General features: G+C 44.1%; 1 protein-coding gene across 1 annotated transcript; it reads left to right on the top strand.

The window, feature by feature from the left end:
- The first annotated feature begins 1,135 nt into the window (after positions 1-1,135).
- On the top strand, positions 1,136-18,383 carry LSM11 (LSM11, U7 small nuclear RNA associated). Its single transcript, XM_008015154.3, has 4 exons — positions 1,136-1,670; positions 9,066-9,205; positions 11,653-11,736; positions 12,498-18,383. The coding sequence occupies exons 1-4, from the start codon at positions 1,223-1,225 to the stop codon at positions 12,906-12,908; spliced, it is 1,083 nt and encodes a 360-aa protein (XP_008013345.1). The 5' UTR covers positions 1,136-1,222; the 3' UTR covers positions 12,909-18,383.
- Positions 18,384-19,545: the final 1,162 nt, after the last annotated feature.

Raw genomic sequence — 19,545 nt, 5'->3', positions numbered from 1 at the left:
CCACCATGCCCGGCTAGTTTTTTGTATTTTTAGTAGAGATGGGGTACCACCATCTTGGCCAGGCTGGTCTTGAACTCCTGACCTCGTGATCTACCTGCCTCGGCCTCCCAAAGTGCTGGGATTACGGGCGTGAGCCACCGCGCCCAGCCTGCTTGATGGTTTTATCTTTGCAGTAGAATGCATTCATCCCAAGGTATACTTCACAGTTGTATATTAATTTTCATCTTGCTGTCTAAGGTACTCTCCAGTATTCTCTTGGAGACATCCTCTCTAAGTCTTAAGGAAACTGAAATGTACACAAAGCAACTAGTACAGAGAACACTAGTTGATGGCAGTTGAAGAATGTGGTGATGGGCAAGTGATGTGTGGCCTGTAGGTGAGTGGAAACATTTTGGCTCTGATGGATGAGAAGGTTGTATCTGGGCCTTCCGTGTAGAGTAGACTGTCATTTTAAAATCAACCAAAAAATATTTTGCCGAACTGAGACTATAAAGTAGCAAGTGGTATGATCAGGTCTTGTGAATTTTCCATAGTTTCCTCCAAGAGCTGGATCCTCGTTTCTTCCAGTTGCTTAGCAATGCTTAGAAAGACAGTGATATAATGAATTTTCTTTGATACTAAGCGCAAATTTGTTTATGCACAGTGTATAGGAAATGGAGGACAGACATACCCAGTATTGGCTGACATGCATCTATTATGAGCTCTGTAGGCAGTATCTCCCCATCCTGAGGTCAGTTCTATAAGGTAGGTACTATTTATGTCATATTTCAGATGAGAAAGATGCTAAATACTTTGAGCCCAGGTAGGCTATTCTTCCCACCCCATCAGTAGTACTCAGCATGGAAGCAAATTGAGACATTCTTTGCCTTCCTCCAGACGTTTCCTGCAGCTCAAGCTAGGATGCGATCCCGAGCTCATTCCCGGGGAACCCGGAGTATTAACAAACACCCTAAGTGGTAATGATATAGACAGGGAAACTGCATTGGAGCAGGTCAAGCAGCAGCCTACAGCTTTAACCTGTCAGCCGAGGGCGGAGGCGGTGCGAGGCGCGGGCTGGTCGGAGCCGCGCACCACGCCCCCCGGCCGGGGTGGAACGAGGACAGGTGCTGCCCTCCGGCGGCCGCGTCGGCGCAGTGCAACCCCGCGCCGCGGCTGCGCAGTGCCGCCCTCTGGCGGCTCCGCTCCTTCTTCCCATCGGCCTCAGCTTGCGGGCCTTTCAAACATGGAGGAGCGGGAGCGGGGGGCGAGGTCGGCTCGCGCCGCGAGTCCCGCGCGCCCGCCCAGCCCGCGGCTGGATGTTAGCTCTGACAGCTTCGACCCGCTGCTGGCGCTGTACGCGCCCCGCCTGCCTCCCATCCCCTACCCCAATGCCCCCTGCTTCAACAACGTGGCGGAGTACGAGAGCTTCCTCAGGACCGGGGTCCGGGGCGGCGGGCGCGGGCGCGGGCGGGCTCGGGGCGCGGCCGCGGGCTCGGGGGTTCCCTCCGCGCCCGGGCCCTCAGGCAGGACTCGCCGCCGCCCGGACGCGCCCGCCCCGGACCCCGAGCGCATCCAGCGTCTACGCCGTCTCATGGTGGCCAAAGAGGAAGGGGACGGAGCCGCAGGAGCGGGCCGGAGGGGTCCCGGTCGAAGCAGGAAGGCGCCACGCAACGTGCTCACGCGAATGCCCTGTGAGTCCGCGGGCCGGGCGGGAAGCGGGGCTGCCGCCGTCCGGAAGCTGGCGGCCGAGGGGGCGTCTGCGGGGCGGCGGTGGCCGGGCGCGGGTCTGCGCGGATTGTGGGAGCGCCTCGGTGGAGATTTGCGGGGATCATCAGCGACTGTGGGGTGGAACTGCTTGAGTAATGTGGGTAATGACGGCGTGGGGAGGGTCCCTCTGAGTAAGAAAAGGGGCTGTAGGAGCACCAGAGGGAGAGTGGTGAGGCTGTAGTGGTGATAAGCCGTGGGAAAGGTCTGTAGAGGTAATCGGGGCTCATGGAAGGGTCGGAGGTGATGAGCCTGCGGAGAGGGTCTACAGGATTGATGGAGTAGCTGGAGAGGTGGCGGGGGCTACAGAGTTTGGGGGACATCATAGGGACGTCTGCAGAGGTGATGAGAGGTCTTAGAGACCACAGTGAGAGGTAAGGTGGGGCGGAAAAGGAGACGTGGGGGGAGAGCACAGCCAATATTAGGGGAAGGAGAGTATTTGGTCAGTGGGATTTGAGGATGATCAGATGGAGTGTGGGGAGATCTGTTCAGACAGCACAGGCGCATAATCCCATAACCCCTGTACATTGACAGCTCCTCCTTGAGTGCGATAAGCAGAAGGGCTGCAGGGTCTTGATACACATATGTTCACATTACTAAGTCACAAGTGCTGAAATGCAGCAGGCACAGAATGCCACTAAAACACAGACGCTGTTTTACAGCCACTCTGCCTGGCTAGGTGCAGAACTGTGTCTGTCAGGCTTATATTACCATATGTGCAGATTATTTTAAGTTCTAAAGGTGTAAATGGCACAAGGGAATTTCTTGGAGCCTCCTAATAGATCCTTAGAGTAAAGCTGTAAACAGCAGAGGCTCTAATGTGTGAGTTAAATCTTGTATAAATGGAATAAAAACAGCCTAGGGTTATCTCTTTTGTCATCTGGCAAGCAGTTCTGACATCTGCCCTGTGAACACAATGACCTACTTAGCCATTCAAAGCATCTGTATCCTGGTAATTCAATTGTTACCTTATTAAGTCACTGCCTTTTGGATGGAGAGGTGTGCCAAGCAAGGTACTGATTTTCTTCCTTCCTAGAAATTTGTTTATTAAGAGAGAAACATCCTGAAACGCTGTGTGCTGTTATGTGTGCCTTTGCTGGATGTCTTACCATGCCACAGCATCCCTGCCCAAGCTAGGATTTACCCCGGCTTGCTTGCCCGGCTGTAACACAAAGACAGTATGCATGTTCCCAAAACGAGAGCAGTTTGGGGTACCTTAATTTGCCTATGCAATTTGCCACCATTAGCTAGTTGAAATGCACTCCAAGTCTCATTGCAACATTTATTTCTATTTTACCAGTTATTGCGTTGCTACCAAGATTATCAAGGGAAAGGAATATTCCTGTGTATTGCTATGTGGTGGGTGGTTTTGGCTTTCCCTGTAGAGCACTTCACTCTAATGATATGACAGTGTGTGAAGACCAGCTTTGTCAGCTTCTTGTGATTAAGTATACCCCTGGAATTAAGATCTCAGAGAATGTGTCCTACATACTGAAAATTTTCACCATGGCACTGCAGACAGTTGGGTGTACATGAGAGACAGGTGTTGACGTCACACAGAGTTGACCTTCAGAAAGCAAGAAAACAACAGAAACATTGGTGAGGATTGGATTTATTCAAGAAAGAGTTCCTACTTGAGGGTGAAGGGTGGGAGGGGGGTGAGAATCAGAAAACTACCTATCGGGTACTATGGTCACTACCTGGGTGACAAAATAATTTGTGCGCCAGACCCCAGTGACACACGATTTACACATGCAGCAAACTTTTCATGTACCTCCTGATCCAAAAACAAAAGTTGGAAGGGAAAAAGAAAAGAACTAGGTATATTTTATATGTATGCCACAGTTTTAATTAAAAAAAAAAAAATTATATATATGCCTACTCTAAACCCTGATTGGATATAGTTGCTCAGAAAAATCAAAATATAGATACCAGTAAGATAAAACTATTTGTGGACATATACAAATGCTTTCTGGAAAAAAATGGCTATGCATTTGAGAATGCTTAATTCTTTGCAAAATATTTACATAAAATGTAAGTTACATCAGGCCGTAACAGCAAACAGAAGCTTTGTTAGGTCATATCATCAATGAAACATAATGAAGAATACAGGAGGAGCTACATTTTGTTGCTGACTTTAAAATGCTGTATTTCATCAATTCAGATCCAAGTTACCCATCCAAGTTCACAGACAGGACAGTGTGGAAGGAGTGCAAAATTAAGTGTAATGGTGTTTTAACCATAAAATGTTTCACTTTGTATCTCTGTCATAGAATCTCTTTGAATTCCCTTGTGGAGCAGTCCTATTCTTTTCCTTGCAGTAATAAAATTTTAAAAGTAGCCAAGCACAGTGGCTCACACCTGTAATCCCAGCACTTTGGGAGGCTGAGGTGGGCAGATCACTTTAGGCCAGGAGTTCAAGACCAGCCTGGCCAACATGGTCAAACCCTGTCTCTACTAAAAATAAAAAAATTAGTTGGGCGTGGCAGCATCTGTCTCTAGTTCCAGCTGCTCAGGAGGATGAGGCACGAGAATCGCTTGAACCCTGGGGGTGGAAGCTGCAGTGAGCTGAGATCATAGGGACATCATAGGGATGTCTACAGAGGTGATAAGAGGTCTCAAAAAAAAGTAATAATAAAAGTATAGGAGGCTGTTGCAATACTGGGAATACTAAAGAAAAAAAGAAAAAGCATAGGAGGAAAGGTTTTTCATAATCATTAAGCCTAAGCCATCATTGATTCCACATTTTCTCCATGTAAAGAACTCAAGCACAAGCTCTACTTGCAAGTGGAATGTAATTGCTTTTCCTCCTTTTTAATATTGAGGTGCCTATAGAGAACGGTAAGACAAGACTAAAGAGCATTATCATCCTCTTTTCCACATAATTCTAGTGTCTATATTTCTCCTTAGTATCGCAGCACCATACCTGATCCACAGTGGTTCTGGTTTATAATTATGCTTCAAGCAAGCGTTTTCTAGGTATATCTGTCACTGTGAAACGAACTGGTGTATTCAAGCTAACATCTTGACATTATAAAGCTGTGAGAAAAAGTGTTATCATTACTTTGTTTTAGCTACAAGTGTGTTGGTGTGCAGCATGTGCCGGTATGAACAAGTGTGTGTGGTCAATCCAAAATGCATGTGACATGCAGGATTTGACTTCTAGACCACTGTCTAGGTGAATGGCTTGTCTCCAGTTCCAAATTCAGTTCTCCTGCAGGGAGCCTACACACTCCTTTTACTCGCACACATCCTGCTGAGAAGGATTTCAAAACAAACCTGATTTATTGGGCCTCTGATATAATATCACGATTGGAAATTTGTTCGAGTCCTGTTGTTGTAGTTTACTTTGATTGCTGAAATAATTTCCCACAATATGGTGTCTTGATGTTTTCATTTTAATAAAGTGATATTCTTTGGATAACTTTGATTTCACTACCTGCAAATAAAGAGCAAGAAAATAAGCAAAATCAAGAACATCTGAGCCCTGCATACGGCAGTAAAGTGAACTCTCAAATTTGAACAGCATCTTTGTTACACAGAGGTTGCCAAAAGTGCATGAGTATGACTTACATAAAACCAAGAACAGGGGTACTTAGGCTTCAAAAAAGGCCAAGCTTAAAATTCAACCTTGTCACTTTTCTCAGCTCATTGCAGCTGTCTCCAGTGCAGCTAAAGAATAGCCTCAGATGATTTCTGCACCACACTGCTGTGTGTGTGTGTGTGTGTGTGTGTGTGTGTAGGCCAGTTTGACATAGCATCACAATAGGGAAGACACTGGTGTGCCTTTGCCAGGTAACTGATTCAAACATTGTGCTTTAAATCTGTCATGGCACCCTTCTATAGAATGGCAACTAAAACTATTTTCAGAGAAAAGAAAAAATATTTTTCTATTGCAGACTCATAAGGTGACTGTTACAGTTTGTGGTTTCATTTCTCTGGGCCCTTAATAGGTTATGGAATCTGAGGAGCTGCCTATGCCCTATTGAGCTAATAACTTTGTATATTTGGAGATATATATGTAGATACAGTTTTGTCCTTACATTTTCTTTGAATAGGTGGTTGTGGAGGCTAAAGCAGCTCCATCTTGAATGCTAATCCACCATGTTGATTTCTGATTAAACCCAATTCTGGGAAGGCCTCTAAGATTTCCAATTTATCTGTTGTTCATTGCGTAAGAGCATGTACTTACTGTAGCTCCTGTCCTTACGTGAGAACAACCTTGATGTTATCTTACTTCAATTGTCGTACACATCCCTTCTGAATCACCCTTTCCCTATAGCATATAAGCCCTGCATCTGGGGGTCATGGCACGGGGATCCACCATCTTGTTTTGCCGCCACCTGAGACACAGACATGGCTTCTCTTCCTACGTTCCTATTAAATATTTCTAAGGAAAACAAGAGTTCCCGTAAGAGGTAAGTTTTAGGTCTTTAAAGAAGGGCATGATTGAGAACAGTTATTTTAAAATCAGGCTGTGATGGTATAATTTACATGTAGCAGGAGAAGGAAGAGTGGAGCTGAAAATGACCTGGATCTGGAAGGGTGTGGCAGTAGAGAAGGGGATTGGAAGAATAACTTTCTCCAAAGATAAGGCATGTGCTTTTTTGTTATATTTTGTCATAGAAACCGGACACATCCATTTGGAGCTTGCCACAGAGACGGCTGGAAAGAGAGTATGCACTCTGATTCAGAATGGGGAGCTCATTTTTGCCTTGGCGGTTTGCTCTGATAGGTGGTGCTAGTGTTGTACTTTTGATCACACACAAGGAGAACAATGCTTCCTGAAATTACACCTTATTAAATCTTTGGAAGAAAAAAATTAAAGCTACACATTTGAGAAAGACCAATTGAAAGACCTGAATTTGCCATCTATTTAATTAGAATAAGAGACTGTTGCTAAGATACTTGATTGCCCTTTCTCTCTGCTTTGGAGGTGTGGGAAAGAAGTAATGTCCCTGTTTTTTTCCAAGTTAGAAAAAAAATAGTCTTTCCATTCTTTGTGTAAACACATACATCTGTAGGGCAGTGGGCAGTGTATATGTATGTGTAGAAAAGGAAATAATGCAGGCATGTGATCAGTTTCTAAGAAATTGAATTATTGGGACTTAGTCCTAAAATAAATCTACAAGTTAACTATCTTAACCTCATTTTATGAATGAGGAAATTTGGACCTTAAAGAAAAAGTTATTCACCAGGGTCACGCAACTAGTTATAATGACCTGAAAGTTGCTTACAATGCTTGATTTAATACGGCCTATAACACATATGCACACACACACCCCCCCTTAGCTAGCAAATGTACAAAGGACTTTAAAATACTGCTAGAAGAGAGGTAAATGGTGATGGTCAGACCAAAATTCTCATGGTCTTTTCCGAGGTCACTGTTTCATGTTGCTTCCAACTCTGACTTATTCCCAAACCTGTAATCTGGGATAAACTCCTCCTGCTAGTCTGCTAAGTCATTTTCTTCTAAGAATCTTTTATTAATTTATCACAGCCGTCGTTTATAAACCAATCTACGACAGAGGGATAAGATGGCTTCAGGAGGAACCAATTTAGTTATCCAAACTGAAGTGCAGGGCTGTTGTTCTTTATGCCACTAGAAACAAAGCAGGAGAGATTTTTCATTTGTTTACTGTCAGTGCCAAAACTCTATATATCCAGACTTCTAAGACCTGACCAAAAACAAATAAACTTTCTACAGAATTTTGCCTTGCAAACTTGGGAAAGACTGAGACTATGTATGCACGAGAAAGAGAGATTGGGGGTGCGTAGTGCGTGCCTGTAGTCCCACCTACTCAGTAGGCTGAGGTGGGGAAGCGCTTGAGCCGAGGAGGTCAAGGCTGCAGTGAGCCGTGATTGTGCCATTGCACTCCAGCCTGGGTGACATAGTGAGACCCTGTCTCAGGAAAAAAAGAAGAATGTGTATGGTTTTCTTTGGGGAGGTTTTATATACCATAGCCAGCATATTGTGAGAGCTAACATGAAATAATAAAAATAAAATTCATCTTTGCTCCCACGCTCTGAGAAGAGAATCCTTCATAATAAAAGCTGAAATTTATAGTCCCAGTATTCTTCCCATAAATCCTTATCCTGCTCTTTTCATGTGATGCTTATTAGTAGTGTCATAGGAGCCAGATACTCAGCAGGTGCCTTTTACACCGTCAGGGCTTGGGCTACAACCAGGGCTTTTCCTCCCAGAAACACTAGTGACTCCAGAGAGCTTGTGCGTGGAGTAGCTTTGGTGGCGTCAAAGGCCTTTCTTTCTGACAGGATTGCACGTGTTTAAGGGCAGAGTGCAGTTTGTTTCCTTTGAACATGTAAACAAAGCTTTTGGTTTTTTGGAAGACTCAAGCTGGGTATGTGATTCATGAATTGTCTTAAGGCACAGAATTGAGAAGGATCTCGCTGTTGATACATACATTTTGTGTGTGTGTGTTTCTCGAGACAGAGTCTTGCTCTGTCGCCCAGGCTGGAATGCATTGGCACGATCTCGGCTCACTGCAACCTCCACCTCCTGGGTTCAAGCCTCCTGAGTAGCTGGGATTACGGGCATGGGCCACCACTCCCAGCTAATTTTTTTGTATTTTTAGTAGAAACGGGGTTTCACCATGTTGGCCAGGATGGTGTCAAACTCCTGACCTTGTGATCTGCCCGCCTCAGCCTCCCAAAGTGCTGGGATTACAAGTGTGAGCCACCGTGCCCGGCCTTTTTTTTTTTTTTTTTTTTTTTAATGACAGTCTTACTCTGCTGCCCAGGCTGGAGTGCAGTGGCAGGATCTCGGCTCACTGCAACCTCCACCTCTGGGTTCAAGCCATTCTCCTGCCTCAGCCTCCTGAGTAGCTGGGATTACAAGTATGGGCCACCATGCCTGGCTAATTGTTGTATTTTTAGTAGAGCCGGGGTTTCACCATGTTGGCCAGGCTGATCTCGAACTCCTGACCTCAGGTGATCCGCCCACCTCAGCCTCCCAAAGTGCTGGGATTACAGGTGTGAGCCACTGCGCCCAGCCCACCCAAGAAGTTTTTAAGTGATAGTTCATCTTAGAATCAGCGACATCGTAGAATAAAAGATATACTGGTAGTGAAACATTTGGCTGATATCAATACATATGGTTTATCCTCATTCTGTTGGAATCTAGTCTCATGTCAGTGTGTGTTGACTGCACAAGCCATGTTGCCCACTGGACCTTCCTGTTCCAATAGTGAGATTGTCACTCTGCCATGGGCCTCATGTTGCTGGCTGAAGTTGGGTGGTCTTGGCTTAATTCTGGGAATAAGGGCAGATGTTAAAACTGTCCTGATCTTCTCTTGTTTCAGTGCACGAAGGCAGCCCTCTGGGTGAACTCCATCGCTGTATCCGCGAGGGGGTGAAGGTGAATGTTCACATCCGCACTTTCAAGGGACTTCGGGGCGTCTGTACAGGCTTCCTTGTTGCATTTGACAAGTTCTGGAATATGGTAATTAAGCCTTTCTCACAGGGCTGGAGAGCCTCCTACAGATAACATCTTCTATATATTTAAAGGACCTGAGTAACTGCATTAAGCAAAACCCAAAAAATAACTTGTCAGAAGAACTAGAATTTTTGCATGCTTTTGGGCAACAACAGAAAAAGGTCTTTTTATTGCTTCCTTCTCCTTAAGGCAGTGGCTCTTAACCAAGGTGATTTTGTTCTTCCTTCACTCCCGGGAACATTTGTCAATATTTGGAGACATTTTATTGTCACCACTGTAGGAGGGGATACTACTGGCATCTAATAGGTAGAGGCCAGGGTTGCTGCTAAACAGTCTGCAGTACACAAGATAGTCCCTCAACAACAAATAATTATCCAGTCTGAAAAGTCATTAGTGCCAAGGTTGAGAAACCCAGCCTTCAGGACCAGTTATTTTATTGGTTTAGTAATTTTTAGTTGATTTTCTACCAACCATTCTTTCATTAATTTAAAAACATTTATTGACTTCCCACTTTGGCTGAACCCCATGCTAGGTGCAAAAGCTTCAGAAAGGAACTTGCACTCTACAGTACATGGGAAAGTAAATAAGGATAGAGGTGAAGCAGACATCAGTAAACAAAGCGTTTTGCATGATGTCTTTTTTTTTTTTGAGACAGAGTTTCACTCTTGTCGCCCAGGCTGGAGTGCAATGGCGCAATCTTGGCTCACTGCAACCTCCGCCTCCTGAGTAGCTGGGATTACAGGCGCCTGCCACCATGCCCAGCTGATTTTTGTATTTTTAGTAGAGATGGGGTTTCACCATGTTGGCCAGGCTGGTCTTGAACTCCAGACCTCAGGTGATCTGCCTGCCTCAGCCTCCCAAAGTGCTGGGATTACAGGCATGAGCCACTGCGCCCGGCTGCATGGTGGTTTTATAATGAGGGAGTGTGCCACACTTCCTAGCCTTCTAGAGACTTACTGTCTTTTTTTCTAGACATTTGTAGGAGAGAAGCGATATGTAATAGCACAACTATAATTTGAGGTGGTTAAGAACCACCAGGCCACGTGCGGTGGCTCACGCCTGTAATCCCAGCACTTTGGAAGGCCGAGGCAGGCAGATCACCTGAGGTCAGGAGTTTGAGACCAGCCTGGTCAACACAGGGAAACCCCATCTCTCTAAAAATACAAAATTAGCCAGGCTTGGTGGCACGCACCTGTAATCCCAGCTACTCAGGAGGCTGAGGCAGGAGAACTGCTTGAAGCTGGGAGGCGGAGGTTGCAGTGAGCCAAGATCGTGCCACTACACTCTAGCCTGGGTGACACAGCAAGACTCTGTCAAAAAAAAAAAAAACCTCCAGAGCTTTCTGGTGTTTCTTTTCCATTTGGTCTTCTGTCTCCAACTTTCCTTTTCCCTATGCTTCATCCCCATCCATGCATCCTCCTGGAAAAGAACAGTAGCTGCTGACATATATTGAGTTCCTGCTGTGTGCCAGATACTATACTGAGGGCTTCATATGTTACCTCAGTGAATGAGTTGTTCCATTTCACAAATGAAGAAATTGAGTCTAGAGAGATTGGAATATTGCTCACAGATCACACCGTTAGTAAGTGGAAGTGTCAAACTTTTTCCTCGGTCTTTCTAACTCCTAAAACCATGTTTTCAACCATTATGGAATTTGAATCCTAGCTTCACCACTTGGTAACTGTGTGACTGTAAGCAAGATAATTTCTCTGAGCCTCAGTTTTCTCATTTCCAAAATGTAGGGAAAAATGTTTTATTATGATAATTTTACCTTTGAAGGAAAGAATTGAAGAGAATGTATTAGGCGATAGTGGTGATTATAACAGTACTGTCAACTTGTATTTGTAGGGTGATTTACACTTTTCAAAGGAATTAGTCTTATACATCTCATTTGGTCCTAACAGCTGTCCTGTGAGGTTGCTCTCGGTGATGAGAACTCACCAGCAAGCCTGTGTGTAGCCCTGGTTAATTTCTGTTAATCGCTTTCATAAGACATAGACACTGAAGAGGGTAAAGAAGCAGTAGTGTTCCTCAAAGTGGGGTCCGAAGCCTCCTGCATCAGAATCACCTGGGGCTTCTGGCTGAAACAAAAGGTTCCTGGGCTTCATCCCAGACCTACCAAAACAGAATCTCCAGCAGAATAGCTTTGGGTTCGTATTTTAATAAACCTCCTAGATATTCTTGCACACTGAAATTTAAGACCTTCTACCACGCAGTGATAAAGACCCTTACCATCCGTAGGTGAAACCCATCTTATATGGTGATAGCAGCTTAAAAATACTACACAGAAGGTACCAGGTGTCACCATTTTCTTCTGCCTAGGAGCTGAGTCACCTGTTAAGTGTAGTTCTACTCTGAATAGATGTTATTCTGCCTTTTTTTCCCCCTGAAAAAGCTATACAAAAAAATTTTTAATTCTGTCTAATGTTTTTCCTTTTGGGCTGTTCCTCTAGGCACTTACTGATGTGGACGAGACCTACCGAAAACCTGTCCTAGGCAAAGCATATGAACGGGATTCATCACTGACTCTCACTAGGGTAGGCAGTTTCACCCTGACCTCCTGAGTAGCCATCATGCTTTCCAGCTTAGGAATTGAGATCCCTGAGCCCAGTGACTAGGATTTCCTAGAGAGAAATCTCTGTTGCTATAAACCAGCTGTGCCTGTACCAAGGTCTTCCTTAGTTTCTCTTTTCATGCTTCCAGTGAATCTCAAGTGAGTCTGTGCTTGTAACCTGCATATTATTTGAGGAGCAAGTTGTCTCTTACAACACTTGAAAGTCTTTGAGCTTTATACCACAGAAATAAGCCTTTTCTCTTGACATATGTATTATCTGCACTATAGTTAGAAATAGGAAGTTTATGGCCAGGCGTGGTGGCTCATACCTGTAATCCCAGCACTTTGGGAGGCTGAGGCGGGTGAATCATGAGGTCAGGAGATCGAGACCATCCTGGCTAACACGGTGAAACCCCGTCTCTACTAAAAATACAAAAATTAGTCGGGCAGGGTGGCAGGTGCCTGTAATCCCAGCTGCTTGGGAGGCTGAGGCAGGAGAATCGCTTGAACCTGGGAGGCAGAGGTTGCACTAAGCTGAGATCATGCCACTGCACTCCAGCCTCGGTGACAGAGTGAGACTCTGTCTCCAAAAAAAAGAAAGGAGATTTATTACTAACTTTTAAAAAATTGCAAAGCAAGGAATCTACAGAACATAATTAAAGAATTTGGTCTTTTTCTGTATGTTGAAAAGAGGGTGATGAAGGCTAAAGAGAAGACTAATATTTATCATTGTTTTCTTTATAGCTATTTGATCGACTGAAACTTCAAGATTCCTCCAAGAAGGAAGCAGATTCTAAGTCTGCAGTTGAAGATTCCACTCTGTCTAGATACTCACAGACATCCACTTGGAAGTTGGCTTCAGTGTGGGGAAGAGGAGACACTGACCGGGGCTCACACAAGCGTTCCCGCTCTGTCCCTTCTTCCCTGCAGGCCTCTGCAAGGGAGGAGTCCAGGTCAGAGCTGTCAGGGAGGACTACACGGACCGAAGGCTCCAGTGTGGGAGGTACCTTTTCCAGGGCTACCACCCTTTCCAGAGGCCAGTCCCGTAAGAAAAAGCGAAAGCCCAAAGTGGATTACCAGCAGGTATTCACTCGACACATAAATCAGATTTTCATTCGAGGCGAGAATGTCCTGCTGGTTCATCTTGCACAGTGACCAGCTCAGCCTGGGCTTTGGTTTTTAGAAATAAAATGCATGAATTGCTGCTATGCTGTATCCTAGTATCCCAGTGAAACTCTGAGTTGGAATGATTCCCTCTGGTCCTGCATAAGCAGAGGACAGAGCAGGCTCAGCCCCCTGGAAGGTGAGCTCAAGGGGAGGACAGGCCTTGGGAGGGCGGGCATTTGCATTAATATCAAGGCAAAAAGCATACATAGATACATGCATCTGATTTGGTGTCGTGATTTACTTCAGACCCTGAAACCAAGTATCTGATCTTCCATTAGACTTAGGGGTCACAATATGAGTGGAACTTACTTTTTAGAGACTATAGGGGAAAGAAAAGCCTCAAAAAGAAGTATTGCATGTCTAAAAGCTAGTGCCCTGAGGACTCATGAATTCGATTCCAAGAGTAGCAATGTAAATTGCCTTGGAGCCCTGCGTTCACATCTTGTAACTTTTGCCTGACATGATTCTCTCTTGATGAAGAAATGAAATGTATTGTCTTTGAATATCTACAAGATCTAGGAAAGTTACCAACTTATGTAGGGGTGGAATTTGGATAGGTGGTATGCCCATAGCAGCCAGCAACGAGTGTTCTGTTTTGATCCTCCTTCTTCTTATGGAAAGGAATACACGACCTCTTCAGTCTTCCCCTTACCAGAGGTAGCCTCTGCAAATGGCATACCAGATGGGACTCTAAGATGCTTGTGTGGTGGCTTCTTGTCCTTCTCTTTGACTTCTGTGGCATGGTGCTAGTGCATGTACCCTGTGGTATTGCCCCTCTGTCCGTAGTGTGAACTGTCCTGTGAACTTTATGTCAGGAGACTGTGACCTTCATGTCCAGCTTCAAAGAGTTCTTCATGAACTCAGTAATACACATCACATGGCTGAGAGTCCGCTTTCCAGGGCCAGCATGTGTAGAATATCTTTCAGAATGTTCACCATGAAACAGGGGTGGTAGATGTATTCCCTTGTGTCAGGCCAAAGAAGTTCTTACAAAGTACAGTGGGTGGTGTCTAAAGGGACACTTTACTCACAGCCTGGCTTGAGTAACAGGAACACCATAGCACCCGCAAATACTTCTACTTGAATCATATTCTGTGCTTTTTCAATCACTAGTGCAGAATAGGCTGCATCTTGACACAGACTGTTAGGCAATATTGATTTTTTTGTTTTGTTTTTATTTGGTTTTATCTGAGATAACTCATGTTCAAGGTAGGAATAAGAAATAGCCAACTAGTTAAAATGTATGAAAAGAAAACTTTCCCCTGCTGTATTTGTTGTGTAACATAAATAAACCTGAGAAGCAGGGTGAATAAAGTTTAGGGAGCTGGGACACCTGGTCCTTCTGCTAGCTGGACCACTGGCTCATCATGCAATGAAAGGTGAGCAGATTTAACCCCTCTGTGCCTCAGCTTTTTCCCCACAGACACCTACCTCACAGGGGCATTGAGACAAAAATTAAAGAAAGGCATTTTACAGTCTCTAAACATGTTTAAGTGCCATGAGCAATTTTTCCTGACTCTGTTTCATAGCTTTGTAAGAATTCTGTGTCTTATAAGCAAGGCAGGTGCTACATAAAAAAGTAAATCTTAGTTGGGCGCAGTGGCTCACTCCTGTAATCCCAGCACTGTGGGAGGCCGAGGCAGGTAGATCACGAGGTCAGGAATTCGAGGGCATCCTGGCTAACACGGTGAAACCCCGTCTCTACTAAAAATACAAAAATTAGCTGGGTGTGGTGGCGGGCGCCTGTAGTCCCAGCTACTCAGGAGGCTGAGGCAGGAGAATGGCGTGAACCCGGGAGGCGGAGGTTGCAGTGAGCCGACATGACGCCTCTGCACTCCAGCGTGGACGACAGAGCGAGACTCCGTCTCAAAAAACAAAATAATCTTAGGGGTCATAGTTATGATCCTGTTGTAACTATCTTCAGAAGGCAACGATATCTTCTGGAACTGTTCCATATTCTGTTCCTTCCGCCTAAGGGGCAGTGGAAGTTCTCAGAAGAGTATCTTCAGGAAGAGGAGAGTAACTTTTTTTTTTGCTGCTCCTGCTGTAATCCCAGACCTCACCCTTTTCTGATCGTTATCAGAAAGAATCCCCTACACTTTTCAAGGGGTTTATATGTAGCACCAAATGGAGAATGAGCATCTAAAAATGACACATCCCAAAAGGGCAGTCTGTGGAAGTTTGTTGTTTGTTTACTTGTTTTTATTTTTAAATGCATTGTAAAGTATACTCTAGAGCCAGATCAGATGCACTAAAGTTTATGGAGGTTCCAGGTTACAAACTCAAGTGAACAGTAATCTTTGGAAGCTGCCAGTCTAAATTCTAAATAGTGTATCTGAAATCTCAGTTCCCAAAATAGTTGTCTTGTTTAATCATCAGGCAACACTGCATATACCTGTGTGGCTATCCTCATCTGCCTGCCCTCTCCCTCAGCTAGAATGATGTACTCTACTTTCCCAATAAGGTAGAAATTTGGAATCCAAAGGAATATAATCAGTTTTCATTCATTCCACTGCCTAGTTAAATCTAACCTGATTTAAACATATGCCGTTTTTATGTTTACATGTAATTTTCATACAGCCATATAAGGGTTGATTTACCATTTTTTGCCCAGCATGACAATTATGGCTATGAAAATTATGTTTGAACTGTGTATGATCTATTTTATGTGCTATATGTTCCCATTTGTTTGTTTGGTCTGGATAGTGGTTCTGCAATGAATTCTATCTAGTAAATGTGCTGTTTTTTATAAAGCATGATAATTACTTTTTAACAAAAGTTCATTTTTACAGATTACTCCCTTTTCTTTCTCTCTCTTTCTCTCTTTCTTTCTGTCTCCTTCTCTCTTTCTCTCTCTTTCTTTCCTTTTTTTTTTTTTTTTTTTTTTGGTGACAGAGTTTCGCTCTTGTTGCCCAGGCTAAAGTGCAGTGGCACGATCTCGGCTCACTGCAACCTCTGCCTCCCAGGTTCAAGCGATTCTCCTGCCTCAGCCTCCTGAGTAACTGGGTCAGCCACCATAGCTGACTAATTTTTTGTATTTTTAGTAGAGAAGGGGTTTCACCATGTTAGTCAGGCTGGTCTCGAACTCCTGACATCAGGTGATCCACCCACCTCGGCCTCCCAAAGTGCTGGAATTACAGGTGTGAGCTACCCTGCCCAGCCCCCTTTTCTTTATTATTGAAGATATTGTTGAAAAGAAAGAAAAAATAGGTCGCAATAGTATATGTTCTACTCAAGAAATGTGATCATTTAGGACATTATCACAAGCTGCTATGGAAATAACTGAAGGCTTCCTCAGGAGAAGGAAAGAAAATGAGGAAAGTAATGGAGTCCGCGAACTCCCACCAGCTCACCTGAGGGGAGCTCAATGCAGCTGAAATACTGAATACTGAAATACCAGAAACCAACAAAACTGGTTTCTAGTATTCTCCAGGGATTTGGGCTTGGGAAACTTGGTAAGAATAGTATTTATTTTTGAACATTCAACTTTGGCTCTTCAAAGTAATCTTTAAATGTGGGAATATGTTTTCAAGACAATTCACAGGACATACTTAGGTAGTTGGTGAGGTCTTCTCAAAAGTATCTACCTTTGTTAGATAATAACAGGTGATTAAGGAAGGGGAGATATGGTTTTATGCTCGTAACAATTTCATGTGCCATTCTTTGTATACAGAGGTGAGTCTTTTACTCTCCCATTAGTAGAACTTGCACTTTGGGCTGTCTGCTCTAGTATTTGGGAAGTGTTTATGCTTCCTTCCAGAGACCATCTTATGATCAGAGGCAGGATGTCTGTGAGATGATTAGCCAGAGTTAGCAGTGTCCGGGGAGAGTGGCTTTAGACCAGTCAGTACCTTGCTGTTTGTGCATTGTGCATGGCGCATGTCAAGTCAGGAAGCCAAGAAACCGTTGGCATTAAGATCTAGATGCGTAGAGATCCTTGCTATGAGTTGTGGATAGGAGTGGCTCCATCTATCCTCGTGGTGAAAAAGTCCAGGAGCTCCTTTAGAGATTGTCAAGTCATGAGCGATGAGCTGCCCTTAATCCTCAGAAGCCTTACAAAAATTGAGAGGTACCACTTCTACCCTTTGAGAAAAAAGAAATAGAAACTTACTTGCTGCAGAATGGATATTTATATTTCTGCTTGCACCATTTCCATAGCAGCTGACAAAGGCAAAATCATGAAATAGAATCAGTTCTATAAATTGCTTCTTTAAATTTTCTCTAAATTTTGCCTCTAGGAAAAAATTAAAACTATTCAATGACAGCTAGCTGTCACTGGTGCTACCCCAAAGCTTTCCAATCTTTTATGTATTTTTTATGAATGAAACTTGCTGTAGGAAAGTCAAGGTTCATGTAAGAGTATCGTGGTGTAAATATAATGGTTTCACAGCTGTTTGAATTTTTCTTTTCCTGTACCAGATATAGAATGCAGTCAACCCTTTTTCAGTAACTTATGTTCACCAGTCTGTGCTTTTCTTCTCCCAGAAGGCTTTTCTTAGTGGTTGTAAATGCAGGAATCCTGGGCCTGTGTTGCAAAGGTGGGTGGTCTGTCAGCACTTTCTTGCAAATTGAGTTGATGGATTTAAGATAAGCCTTTGGGGTTCCTGTCAGTTTTCTGGGCTCTGAGGAAGGGTTGGGCCTCCTTCACTCTCAGTATTTTGAGTATTTTTCAAATGTTTGTATGTTATCTTGCACTGCTGTAATAAAAATGAAAGCTCTCTGTCAATAAATGGTTTTGGATGGTTCCAAGATCTGGGGGAAGAAAAATAAGTACACCTGAGACCTTCAGTTAGTCTTTTATTTATTTAGAATAAAAAATAGTTTGATAACCTACCAGAGTTAGTGCTTCTTTAAAAACACTCCCGGGAAAGATGGGGACTGTCCCTTAGGAAAGCCATAAAAGTGATTCCCAATACTTTGCAATTGCTTTTGATTTTTAGTCCTTTGGAACAAATGTGTGATGTTATGTCTGATGTTGTGTTTTTAGAGCTGTGAAAAGTCTGAGAAATTTCAAGGGGTATTATTTAAATGATGATTATTTGGCTGAATTATGTGTGAGCTAGAATCTAGGGTAGCTGTCCACTTCTTTTTCTGTTGTCCTGACAGTAAAGCAAATAGTAAGCCATGTCTTGAAAGTGGTTTGCTTGTTTCATACTGACATCTAAAGACATCAGCCTTCTCTTTGGCAACCCTGGGGATACTCCTCTGCACCATAACTTATTAATGTTTTTTTTAGACAAGGCTAAACCGAATAACTCTACCTATCTATACTTTCACTGCTCATATACCAGCTGCTACAAGAAAAACATGATTTGTAAGTTTGTCTTTACTCCTAATTGCTAAATTAACTGAAACCCTTCCTGTCTAGGGAGAATTGCTGCTAGTAACGTCAGTTTGCAATGTTCAGCTTTAGATATGTGTCGTGTGGGAGTCTGAAAACTGTAATAAACTGTATTCATATCCTGGCTGCTTTGTCCGCTGCTTTTGGGGGGTGGCAGAGAGGAGGCAGGGGAGTCTGTTACCAAGTGAAGACACCTGTCTAGAAAGTTAAAACATCTCAAGCCTTCTGCATTTGCATTATTGTAACCTTGTACCTTTTCTTTACCAAAGCCCACACATCTACATCACCACTCTTGCTGGGCACGGTGGATCACGCCTATAATCCCAGCACTTTGGGAGGCCGAGGCAGGTGGATCACCTGAGGTTGGGAGTTCAAGAACAGCCTGGCCAACATGGTGAAACCCTGTCTCTACTAAAAATACAAAAAGTAGCCAGGTGTGGTGGCGAAGTAATCCTGGCTGCTCGGAAGGCTGAAGCAGGAGAATCGCCTGAACCCGGGAGGTGGAAGTTGCAGTGAGCTGAAATCACGCCACTGCACCCGGGGTTGGGCCACAGAGCAACACTCTGTTGAAAAGAAAAGAAAAGAAAGAAAGAAAAACAAAATTAGCCGGGCGTGGTGGCATGCACCTGTAGTCCCAGCTACTCAGGAGGCTGAGGCAGGAGAATCGCTTGAACCCGGAAGGCAAAGGTTGCAGTGAGCTGAGATCGCACCACTGCACTCCACCCTGGACAATAGAGCAAGGCTCCGTCTCAAAAAATAAAAATAAATAAAATAAAAATAAATCACCACTCTTGAGGTAGCTTTTTTCTTTCAAGTACTTGAAGTTCATGCCTAGGATAGGAACTTGGCCCACATTCTGAATTCTCTCTTCTAAGCTGCAAGCAGTGGTCATTGCCCTGTGAATTTATTCTACCTAATAGCTCACAGGGACTGGTTCATTCTGTTGGTGATCTGCGGAAATCACCATTCATCCTGCTCCCCTCTGAGTGTTTCACCACATTTGGCAAATCGATCTTCACGTTCTTCCAGCAATGTTTGAATTTGCCACCAGCTTTCCACTGTGCATGTACAGGAAGGTGTGCTGCCCCAGATTTGCCGCATTGATTACTTGATCTCTTCTGTGTGCTTCCAAAACTGAATCGCCTGGTAAGGAAGACAATAAAAGTCACACTTATTCTTAGAGGGTGAAACCTCAAGTTAACTGTTAAGACCCAGCTTCTCACTTTAAAGGATCCGGTAACTTGAGACCGGCTGACACACATGAAATTTCTAACCGCTGCAGTG

The sequence above is a fragment of the Chlorocebus sabaeus genome, chromosome 23 (assembly GCF_047675955.1).
Source record: "Chlorocebus sabaeus isolate Y175 chromosome 23, mChlSab1.0.hap1, whole genome shotgun sequence".
NCBI classification, from domain to species: domain Eukaryota; kingdom Metazoa; phylum Chordata; class Mammalia; order Primates; family Cercopithecidae; genus Chlorocebus; species Chlorocebus sabaeus.
The sequence above is the reverse complement of the archived record's forward strand: the minus strand, read 5'-3'. Positions and strand labels throughout refer to the sequence as shown.